General features: G+C 44.1%; 1 protein-coding gene across 1 annotated transcript in view; it reads left to right on the forward strand.

Moving 5' to 3' along the window:
- The window catches only part of LOC143961207 (uncharacterized), a 47,709-nt gene extending 40,632 nt beyond the window's left edge, over nucleotides 1-7,077 (forward strand). Inside the window, exons 9-10 of the mRNA XM_077470433.1 lie at nucleotides 3,799-3,967; nucleotides 5,323-7,077. Coding sequence (XP_077326559.1) covers nucleotides 3,799-3,967; nucleotides 5,323-6,346 — 1,193 coding nt within the window. The 3' untranslated portion in view covers nucleotides 6,347-7,077. The remainder of the gene's footprint in view (nucleotides 1-3,798; nucleotides 3,968-5,322) is intronic.
- The last annotated feature ends 5,417 nt before the right edge of the window (nucleotides 7,078-12,494 follow it).

Genomic DNA, 12,494 nt, shown 5'->3' on the forward strand with positions numbered 1-12,494 from the left:
GGTAACTGTTTTTTCACCTTGATGCATAGAAAAAAATAAATTTCAGTGCCGCCCCCCCAGTCCGCCTGTTTTCACTTACCTGACCCCTCAAAAGTCCCGTGCTCTCCCCCGATGTCCTCTTCACACTCAGCCTGGCCGCTGATTGGCTGGAGTGGATGGAGTGAAGGCAGCGCAGCCATTGTCTCGCGCTGCTGTCAATCGCATCCAATGATGCAGCGTGCCGGGGCCGTGTGATATAGCTGGTGGCTATAGCCGCTCACTGTATCACGGGAGCGTGCCCACCAGTGCTTCTCACCATGCAAGGGAGCTCTCATGAACATGAGAAGTACTTGCGGGAGGAAGCCGAGACAGCCGCCGAGGGACCCCAGAAAAGCAGGTTCGGGGCCACTCTGTGCAAAACAAGGGGCACAGTGGAGGTAAGTATAACGTGTTTGTTTGTTTGTTTGTTTGTTTGTTTGTTTGTTTGTTTGTTTGTTTGTTTGTTTGTTTGTTTGTTTGTTTGTTTGTTTGTTTGTTTGTTTTAACTTTACAATCCCTTTTTAAGGCTCTGTGTCCCATAATGTACGATAAAGAAAATAGGATTTTTACAACGGCTTACCTGTAAAATCATTTTCTTGGAGTAGATCATGGGATTTTTTTTATGGGGTTTAAGTATATTGCTTGGCTACAAAAACTGAGGTATTCCTGGGAGGAGGGGTTATATAGGGGAGTCAACTTCCTGTATTTGGTATGTCAACACTTGAAGGTGGCCCATAACCCACTAAAGAGGGAGTCCACCAAAAAAAAAAAAAAACAGCCAGCAGCTACAAATACTGCAGCTGCTGACTTTTTTTAATAAATGGACACTTACCTGTCCAGGATCCAGCGTTGCTGGAAGCCGAGCAATTGCTCTGTTCTCTGCTACTGCCGCCACCATTCTCATTGAGTGAATCGGGAAGTGAAGCATTGCGTCTTCACTTCCTGGTTCCCTACTACGCACCTGCGAGTCACACTGCGCACGGTAAGTGGTCCCCGCTATCTCCTGGGACCTGTGTGTTTCCCAGGAGACAGCGTGGGGGAGTGCGGGAAGGGGCATGACTATCTATTCCCGGAAGTGGGTGCAGATACCTGTATAATACAAGTATATCTGTACCCCCCTTCCCTCCTGAAAGGTGCCAATTATGGCAACCGGAGGGGGGGGGGGGAATAAGAGTGATTGGTGGAACTCTGCTTTAAGTAATTAATGCTCTGTGTCCCATGATCTACTCCAAGAAAATGATTTTACAGGTAAGCTGTTTATAAGAATCCTATTTTCATTTTTACCTGCAAAAACTTTTTTTTTTTTTTTTTTTTTTGGTGAACTTGGCCCTTTAAAGTGAATCCCACATGAACGTATTTAAATATCCTCTAGAAGTAGTAAAGCACTTTAAAAAAAATCTATAAGCATTAGAGAAATTCAGTTTTCAAAATTCACAAGGCATCGTGGGGAAGATTTACTAAAACGAGTGGAAAATCCTGGTGCAGCTCTGCGTGGCAGCCAATCTCGGTCTAATTTCAGCTTATTCAATTAAACTTATTAAAAAAACCTGGAAGCTGATTGCTCTCCTTGCAGAACTACATCAGATTTTGCGCACTCTTCTTTTAAGCTGGGTTCACACTATTGCGAATTGGATGCAGATTCACAGCATCCAATTTGCGTTTCAGGAGAGTGTGACCAGCTCTCAAAGGAGCCGGTTCACACATCTCCAGGATGGCTGTGGAGCAAATTGCACAGGAGTCCTGTGCGATGTCTGGTCTAAGTCTGAATTCAGACAAAAATTAGGACCGAAATCGGACCTGAAACGGTGAACAAGGACGCATCAGACCCTGGCTGTGAGTTGCTCCACATGGCAATGTGAACCCAGCCTTGGGAAGTCAACCCCAGTGTTTTTCTATAGAAGCAGAATAGTGTCGGCCTTCTAATCTAATTATGTACAAATATTCAGCGTGCAAAGTGCTTAACATTACAACATCAATCCTTATAATGACTCAAAAATATAGTCCCATAGTGCTGTATTTCATAAAGTGCTCGTGCTCCCAAGATTCAAAGGACGAGTGCTTCACTTGTTCTCAGTCCAAGTGCCCCATATAGATGTACATTCAGCCTGGATATTGACCTGATCTTTAGTGTGGTTACTTGTGCTTGTTGGGGAGACCTCCCTTAGGTGGAGTCTCTGCTGGCAAGCCTATCAGTAGGTTAATCCTCAGATGTAAGTGGGGGGGAAGAATGATAGCAGGATACCTCATGGTGTGAAACCGTATGATTTATTCAGCAATAAAAACAAACCTAGATTTGCTCACATTTTATGGCGCCTATATCATGCCAACTGGTATATGCAGCATAATGTGAATTGGGGTGTTTTGGCTGGTGGGTATTAGATTCTGTGATTCGTGGCTTGGTGCATTACCCAGAAGTATTGTCGCGATGACGTGATCAAGCCTCAACGCATTTCAGCCAATCAGAAGGGACGTCATCAGGAAGCTGAAGTAAACCCATAGATTTAAGTTTCGAAAAAGTTACTGTAAAGCCTCATACACACGATAGGACTTTGTACAAACTTTCCCTTGGATTTTTGTACAAAGGGCGTCGGCCCTGAACTTGTATTGCATACACACAGCAGGACTTTTTCAGCCAACTTTCACCAAATCACGTGGTTTCTCTGCTCTTTACCGCCACCTTTGGTCATCTTCTGTATTGTTGTCTGATCTTTTGCATTGGTTCTGAGCATGCCTGTTTGTACTTTGTACAAAAGTCCTATGGTTTTCTGTACACACGATCAGACTTTGCTCCATCGGACTTTTGTTGCCAGAAAGTTTGTCCGTTCGCACAGCCAACAAAAGTCCGATGAAAACCAAAAAAAGTTTGTCCGATGGAGCATACACACAGTCGGATGTTGCTCCAAAACGGCTAATTTGCATGTTTGTTGTCAAAAAGTCTGATCGTGTGTATGGGCCTTAACTGTCATCGGTTTTGCTCTCAAACTGACAAACCATCCAATAGCTGGTGTCATGACTGATCACATGTGCAGCAGCATGGCAGTTGAAGTATAACCGAGGCCAAGATGGCCACTTACTTGGCTGAAAACGACAGGAAGGTTTACATCCACTTTAAAGCTGGCTTGAGAGTCTTTGTTATCTTTGATAAATAATTATAACTTTGCTTTAAAATTGGCTTTAACTCGGGGATGACTTGTTTTTTAAGCTCTTGTGTATAATGTCCATAGTCTGGGCACATTTTAAAGAGGAGCTCTGGAAGCTGCGCAGACGGCCATGTTGCTAGAGGCAAGCTTTATTCCCTATGTCAGATCGTTCCGGCCAGGAGAGCCGTAAGCTGAACGATGGTGACCTCACCATATCTTAACCCCCAAAAAAATGAGATGAACAGTCGGAGGCTGCAGTGCCTTGGGTCTCATGCTGCATAGGTACAAGTATGAGGCCTATATGCTCAGGAGTGCCTAGGTACAGTCCAATGCTAGAAAGTAGGCTGCTAGTTTTTTTTTTTTTTTTTTTTAGGAGGATTTTCAGACAAAAGGTACCTCTTGCAAGGTACTGCTTGAGCACAATTCTGATGTTCACTGATCTTTTCAATTCAGTTCAAATAAGAGTTGTCTGAATTGGTCTGCTGCAAAGGTTCAAAATTGCATTGCAAAAATGACTGTAGGAGAATGAAAGTTCGACTTTAATCACTGACTGGATTGCCTTGTAGTAATTAAAGACCGATAAAGACACTGCTGTGATTGTAATTTTTCTGTTCTTCTTTTTTTTTTTTTTTTTTTCCAGCTCCAGAGCTGCATCCCTTTCCTCATTCTGTTGCACCCTTCAAGCAAAGCATGACTCCATATCTTTGTCACAGACCTACTCCAGTGAGTGTGCCCAGGAGCCATGTTGACCCACGGACCCCCAGCTCTGCAGAACTGTTCAGGGTACTTCGTTTAACTCCTACTGAAAGGTATAAAAGTCAGGACCCCCTAATCTGACAACCAACAATTAATGAAAAGGCAATTGATGAAACAGACTTGTTATAGATTATTGAACCACACTAATCGATGTATTCTGTGGCAGATGTAAGCACTGGCATTTCTCAAGGCCAACCATATGAATGGGGATTCCTACACTATCTTGTGGCCGAGCTGTCTGCAACTGGTGCAGCGGGCATGAATGGGAAGGGTGGTGCAGTCCTCTGGCTGTCGGTTATGTGACCAGATGTCTAGGATTTTTCGATCATGAGATCTCTGGAGGGAAGGATCCGATCTGCCCACTTTAGCCAAGATCAAATGCCTAGGCATTTGGACACTTGACTGCTGTGGCATTGTGGAGCATGGGTTTTCTGCAACACTGGTAGTAATTTTTAGGGCTTTCCTTGGGTTTATCACTTTCGTGGCTAGGAAGGGTTTGCATTTGACGAGATCTGCTTTTAAGGGCACAATGGGCTTTTTTTTTTTTCCTTGTTCAGATCTGCTTGAGGTTAGGTTCACACTTAAGATGAATGCAGCTGACAGCAGGGTCCAGTGCATTCCATGTTCTCTGTTTTCAGAGATGAATTGTGCCTGAATTCGGACCTGAAATGGAGCCAAAGACATACAGGACCCCTGGGCAATCTGCTTCACAGCCACCCCCAGAGATGTGTGAACCGGCTCCATTGAGAGCCGGTCACAATCTCCTGTCGCTTGAATTGGATGTGGAGAAACCCGCATCCAATTTTCACAAGTGTGAAACCAGCCTCACTGAAGAGTGGCAAATCCAAGCGCTAAAATCCAGAGTGTGTATTTGGCAACTGAGGACACAGAAAAGGTTTATTCATTTATGAAATATTACTGGCTTAGATCAAGGGTCCCACAGCATGAGGGCCACATCCTAGATTTTCACAAAGATTTGGGGATCAGAAAACTTTTATAAATTGAGCTCCCCCTCTAAATCTGGGTCAGGAAAGCAGTGGTGACCACAGGCAGCCTCTGCTGAACTGAATCCTCAATTTGTGCATATTGAGCATATGCCACTGACTGTAGCTGCAGGCCACATGTGGCCCATGGTTGGGAGACTCCTGGCTTGGATTATGTGGATGCATTTAGATCTTCTATTGAGTTTAAGTGCTGTTCTACGAAATGTGGAGCAAAAGCTAGCTGCCTATAGCAACAAAGTCAGTAGTTCCCTTTTTCCATTCTCTAAGAAAATAAAACCTGTACGCTAAGGGCAAACGCTCTTCTTTTTGAACTGATTGCCTGCAGTTTCGCATATTGGTTGCTCTGCAACTTTTGCTTCTATTAACAAGTTTTTAATGTGATAAATATTATTTTTCTTTTGCAGTGCACATTCAGGGAGGAAGAGGCGTGGAGATACACTGTGGAAGTCAGTTGTACACCACTCTCACCGCAGAGCCAGCCTTTCCAAGGTGAATGAAGCTCCATGTTGTCATGAGACTGTAAAGTATGAGAGTGTGCCAAGGTGTCCTCATGAGGTGACTGGAGATGGTTATGAGACAGACTCTCTGCATTCTGATGACATGGGATGTACCATGGATCAGGGAGATACTCCAACCAGTGAAACGCATTCCCTACCTAGAGAAGAATCAGAGTTTTTCAATAATGATTCTTTATATAGAGTGACACCCCTTCAGGAGACCTCCCACCTCCACCTAGGAGGAGAAATACCCCACTTTAGGGACCCTGACTATTACAGCCAACTGGCCTATTTCCACAGCAAAGGTGTGTGGCCGTGCGAAGAGTTGGGTGAACAGAGATCCAGCAATGGGATTCATTCTAATAGTATCCAAAAGGGTAATCCCAAGGAGAGCCTTCAACCCAAAGATCGGTATAGAAGTCAGTCACGGGACACCTTGCACCCTAGAGACGCCTGTAGAAGTAGATCTGCAGAAAGTAGTCATTCCAGCACTGGGTGCAGAAGCAGATCAAGGGAGAGAATTCACCCTAGAGAACAATGTCCAATACGGTCAAAGGAAGATATTCAGCGTCGACACAGCCTCTGCCACGTTCCAAGGCCAGTAATTCATTTTGAGGATGAGTGTCAAAACAGGGTCCCTCATCATAGCAGCACAAAGAGGAGGAAGTCTCTGGAATCTCTCCAACACAAACATGGCCAGTCTAGAGGTGCCCCGTACGTTACAGGAACCTGTAGCAGCCGATCAGCACACAGGAGGTCATCTCAGCATCATAGGGACTCTTTGTATACCTCTGGCCCTGGACGTTCCCCTTTGCACTTGCGCCAATCTTGCCCCTCTGCCCGTAACACCGACCCTTGGGCTTCTGAACAAGTTGCTGCCTCCAACCTTTGTGCTGACCTGCTGACACAGTTCTTGGACTGCTCTTTTTAAGTGACCTCTTCCAGGCACAAAGAGGAAGAAGTATTAAAGTGAATGCATAGCCATTTTTTATTTTTTTTTGCATGTGGTAAGGTTAGGGATCCTGTCATGTTTTTATTATGGCTTAGCCACTGAGATTCATAATCTCTAGGTCTGGTGACATCTATTTACTAAGATGGGGTTTTACAAAGACCAGAACAAGAGGCGTGGGGTAAACCAATGTGCGTACTTTGCCCAGTGCCAACTGTCTAAGATATATTGACCACCATTTTTGGAGGGATTATCTTCACTTCCTGTCTGGAGACACAAGAGGAAGGTTTATCTCCTCAAAGGGACAGAAACGGGAATAAGTTGACAAGGGTTTTAGCTTGTATGTTTTTTTTTTTTTTAACTAATGTTTTGGCTATGCATATACTTTAATACCTGAATTTTAACTTATTTTAAACCAGTTAGAATAAAAAGTAATTACGTTTTCCATAGTTGGTTCTGCCTTTTGTGTAATATTCACTTAATTCACTGACCCCCTACTCTTAAAACAATGCACGCACTTGCTGTGGTGTGAGGAATTTTGACTCAAGTTTCTGTAATTTCTGGCAGAGTGTGTAAAATAGAACTGTCTGGAAAAGGATTGATATTTTGTATTTAAATGAGAGCACTTTTGACTTTAACACTGTGTGAATGATTGTCAGAGCACACAATTATGTAAATTATTATGTGTATGAATAAAATTACTTGGTTGCTAATGGTTTGGATGACTTGCTAGCCCATGAGGTTGCTGTAATATACATTGGAACGCTGAAGGTCCTCGGACATCAATATACACATGCTGCATCAAAAGGAATGTGGGGAAGCTCAGCGTTGTCAGGTTAGGTTTTTTTTTTTGTGACCGGAACTAAACGTGTAATTTTGAGGCACAGGTTACCATTATTGGAAACACTATTTGCATGACTGTGTGCCGCTTTAGTACTTCTCCGGTCAAAAAAACATTGGGAGTCTTAAATTCCAAACTTGTTCTAGGCAATCCACAAATTAAGCTCAAAAAGCATTTAGGACTGGCGGTATGATTATGTCCGATTTTTGTGCCTCAAAGCCGTACAATTGTTTTGCATAGGAATTTGGCGATTTTATATTGTAGGCCTATAATTCTTAGCAATTACACACTTAAATCTGTCCAAACCAGAGTCTAGAAGATATCCCAGGTATGATAAAGTTTGAAACACAAAAGAATAAATTATAATATAATAACTATAAATTATAAAATATGACTAAAATGAATTTCTCCCATGATTCAGCATCACTCAATCCTGCAAGTGTTCTAATTTACTATCGCTGTTTTCTAGCTGGTCTCAAACCACTTTTGATGTAAAGGGACACTTTTTGGTTGCTATGGACAATCAAGTTTCTACACAGAAAGAACAGTGTATATATAATGGCATGCAGGGCACTGGACAAAGCACTGGGGACAAAAGGGTGGTGAAATGATTACAGTACTACATGAAATCTGTAAGATTACAGTACTGTTATATTTTGCACTCTTTGAATTTGCTGCCAGGCTCCGCCCCCCCCCGTGCGTCTCAACGCTTATAGGGAACGGCCCCCGGCACACAGAGGCATTGGGCTGAGGATTGAGCCCTCAGACACAGCGGGGGGACATCGCAGGATCCTGGGAACACAGCAAGTACACTGCACCAGGATTCTGCAATGCAATCCCGAGTGGGGCTTGGTTACCCCCCCCCCCCCATCAATTCTGAGACCTACAAAAAAATAGCAGGTAGACCGTTTACTGCAACAATTGGTTGCCAGGGGTTACAGCCTATCATTACCGCTCACTGACTGGTTGCTAGAGGTTACAACACTGAATTTCTGCTTGCCAATTGGTTGCTAGAGGTTAATGGCACATTACTGCTCACTGGTTGCTAGAGATTACAGCACATTACCACTCGCTGAGCAGTGGCACAATCCCAAATAATTGAGCAAGTAAAGCGGCACAATTATTCACCCCTCTTGGAATTTTATTGCCTCATAACCTGGAATTAACATGGATTGTTTTAGGGATCTGTATCATTTAATTTACAAAACATGCCCACAACTTAGATTGTTTTTTTTTTTTTTTTTTTTTTTTTCAATTGTGAAGCAAACCACAAATCAAATAGGATAAAATAACAGAAAAAGTCAATGTCCATAACCAGTCAATACTTTGTAGAGCCACCTTTTGTGGTTATCACAGCTCCAAGTCGCTTTGGATAAGTCTCTGAGCTTGCCACATCTTGCATATTACCACTGGGATTTTTGCCCATTCCTCGGGTCTGGGCTTTGATTAGGCCATTCCAACACATTTTACATGTTTTCCCTTCAAACCACTCAAGTGTTGCTTTAGCAGCGAGTTTGGGGTCATTGTCCTGCTGGAAGGTGAACGTCCGTCCTAGCCTCAAATCAGAGTGGTACAGGTTTTGCTCAAGAATATCCCTGTATTTAGCACCATCCACCTTTCCCTCAACGCTGACCAGTTTTCCAGTCCCGACTGCTGAATGGGATGGTGTTCTTTGGGTGATGTTGGGTTTGCGCCAGACATAGCATTTTCTTTGATGGCCAAAAAGTTCAATTTTAGTTTCATTAGACCAGAGCACCTTCCTCCATACATTTTGGGAGTCTCCCACATGCCTTTTCCCAAACGCAAACTGGGCCATTTTATTTGCTGAACGTAATGGCTTTCTTCTGGCCACTCTGCCATAAAGCCCAACTCTATGGAGCGTACGGCTTATTGTCGTCCTATGTACAGATACTCCAGTCTCTGCTGTGGAACTCTGCAGCTCCTCCAGGGTTACCTTAGGTCTTTGTGCTGCCTCTCTGATTAATGCCCTCCTTGCCCGGTGTGCGGCTGTCTCTTGGCAGGTTTTCTGCTGTGCCATGTTCTTTCCATTTGGTTATGATTGATTTGATGGTGCTCTTAGGGATCATCAAAGATTAGGTTATAAAATAACCTAACTCTGACTTGTACTTCTCAACAACATTGTCCCTTTTGGAGCGTTCCTTGGTCTTCATGGCAGTATTTGGTTAGGTGTTGCAGCCGCTGGGGCCTATCAAAAAGGTGTATATGTAATGACCGATCATGTGACACTTAGATTGCACACAGGTGGACATCGTTTCACTAATTATGTGACTTCTGAAGGTAATTGGTTGCACCAGAGCTTTTTATGGGCTTCCTAACAAAGGGGGTGAATACATACGCACATACCAATTATCACTTTATTTCTGAAATAGTTTTATGTATATATTTTACTTCACCTAGACTATTGTGTTCTGATCCATCACATATAATTCAGATTAAAAAAAATTAACTAGAGGCTTTAATATTACAAAATAGGTGAAAAAAAAAAAAGCCAAGGGCCTGAATATTTTTGCAAGATACTGTACTACAGGAGAGAGGCAGAGACTGCAACCCTACTACAGGAGATGGTCAGAACTTTTAGCAATGCACAGGTTTACAGTTGAATTACACAGCTCAAGGTTTCAGGATAGCAGTCAGGCATTGTATGGGTATAAAAGAAATACCTGGCCAGCTGAGCTCACTATGTACATTGAGAGGTCCACACTCTGCTCTCACTACAGCTGCTCCCTCCCAAGCATACAGGCTGCATGGTGTGTATGGTTAGAGCATCGGTGGAGCTTCTGGCCCCGCTCCCTCTCTGCTGCCTCAGGAATACAGCCTCCCATATCCCCTGTGTGCTCTGCAAAGCCCTCAGCGGGGCCCCAATTTGTGGGAAGTGTGGGCTCAAATAGCAGCTGCTTTAGGCCCTCAAACAAAGATTGGGCCCAGGGCAGGTGCCTCATTTGCCCTGTGTTAAAGATGGCCCTGGATAAAGCAAGCCCCCATGTGAAACTGCTAAGCTGCTGACACTGGCATATAACAATGGCAGTAGTGTTTTTGTATAATACATTTTTTTTTTTTTTTGGGCTGCTCAGAAGGAACTTCCTATGGACTGTACAGGTGCATCTCAAACAATTTAGAATATCATCAAAAAGTTAGTTTCAGTAATTCAATTCAAAAAGTGAAACATATATACATTACACACAGAGTGATATATTTCATGCCTTTAATTGTGAGGATTATAGCTTACAGTTAGTAAAAACCCAAAATGCAGTATCTCAGATAATTAGAATATTGTAGACTAAGGCTCGGTTCCCACAGGGGCGGCACGACTTGCAGCGCCGCGACCTGCACACGATCAGCGGCGACTTGCAAAACAACTTCTGTATAGAAGTCAATGAAAGTCACCCCAAAGTAGTACAGGAACCTTTTTTTCTAAGTCGGAGCAACTTGAGTCGCTCCTATTAGAACGGTTCCATAGTACAGAACGGAGCGCGACTTGTCAGGCGGCGAAGTCGCCTGGACAAGTTGCCCCTGTGTGAACCGAGCCTCAGGGTGTCACACTCTAATCAGCTAATTAACGCAAAACGCCTGTAAAGGTTTCTGGAGCCTTTAAATGGTCATTCAGCAGGTTACACAATCATGGGGAAGACTACTGACTTGACAGTTGTCCAGATGACAGACATTGACACGCTCCACAAGGAGGGTAAGTCACAAATGGTCATTGCTAAAGAAGCTGGTGTTCAGGGTGCTATATCCAAGCATATTAATGGAAGGTTAAGTGGTAGAAAAATGTGCACAAGCAACAGGGATAACTGCAGCCTTGAGAGGCTTGTGCTGCAAGGGAGATTCAGGAGTGGACTATGCAGGACCATCGGTGGGGGGCTGACAGTGGCTGAAGCCCTGCGTGTGTCCCCAAAAGCCCCGGGTCTTGGGTGGGCACTGTTTTATTAGCTCTGAGCGGGAACCGATCTGATTCCAAGCTCTGCCGAGTCATATAGCAGGTCCTGCCTGCAGCCCCCACTGGTCCAATGGCGGAACGTGTGACGTCCATCATAGGCGCTGCAGGCTCCAGAAGGCAGGAATTACAAAGTGGCTGCCGCGCCACATTGACTGGTGCACAGGTGGGCGGCTCTCCTTTGGCTGCCTCATACACCGCGGCTGAGCTGCTTCTGCAGGACACATGAAGTCTGTCTCCTGGTCAGGTAGGTGAGTTTAAGTAGGTGAGTTCAGCGGTCAGCATTGATGGGCACTGGTAAGCCAGGCAGCAAGTGCGCTTACCCTCTGCCACACAACCCCACTGCCCAGCCAAAAAAATTCCCTGTGCCACTACCCCAAGATTATAGGAGGAGCGTACGATAACCAGCTGGAATTGCGCTGACCAAACTTATACCATACATAGTTGCGTCATTCATTCACAGAGATCTGTGCATGCATATAAGGCCTGTCTGCCATCAAGACAGATGGCTGTGTATGGAATATTGTGATCTGCTGGAGAAGATAAGTTGCTTATTGTTGTTGAGATGCATTGTACTGTACTGTATTGCAATGATGACATTGTATACCAATTCTGCACATTAAATACCCTTTTGTCGGATAAAAAAAAAAAAGAAAAAAAAAGACAAACGCCTGTGTAGTTCTCTGTAGTATTTGGGAGTGGGTAGCGTAAAATTACCATCTCTGAGCCCAAGTTGCCAATTGCCATGTCTGTACACTGTCACATAAGGATGACAACTACACCTCTTGGCTAGTAACAGAGGAGCGTCTATATAGGATAAATTGGCAGTTTCTCTGCAAAGGGGAACCCCTAATTACTCTCCTTACCTACAGCTCCTTGTTCCTTCCAGTTGGCGTTGAAATTAATTGTTGGATACTTCCCTGGTCATGTGACTGGTGAATGACTACTATGCTTGGGCGCAGTCACAGGGAAGTAGGTCATGTGCTACCCCATATCCAGAAGTGCTGGTTATTCTCACTGAGTAGGAGCATAGGTAAGGAGAGTAAAAAAAAAAAAGTAGGCTGGGGGTGCCTTTGCAGAGACACGGTCACTTGGCCTTGGCCTGACAACTTATTTTTTTTTAAGTAATGGCAGCCCAGGAGCTTGCATCTTCAAAGTCAGCAATTGTAACTCTACTCCAGTGATTCTCCACCAGGGTTCCTCCAAAGGTTGCTAGGGGTTCCTTCATCATTGGGCAATTTCTGCCTCTCAGATAAGTTCCCACTGACACCATTGATCTTTTTAGCTATCTGTAAGGAGGGAATTCTTCCCAATGACCACAAGTGTAAGGACCA

The sequence above is a fragment of the Lithobates pipiens genome, unplaced genomic scaffold (assembly GCF_037356315.1).
Source record: "Lithobates pipiens isolate NorthernLeopardFrog02 unplaced genomic scaffold, aLitPip1_a1.2 Scaffold_8, whole genome shotgun sequence".
NCBI lineage: Eukaryota > Metazoa > Chordata > Amphibia > Anura > Ranidae > Lithobates > Lithobates pipiens.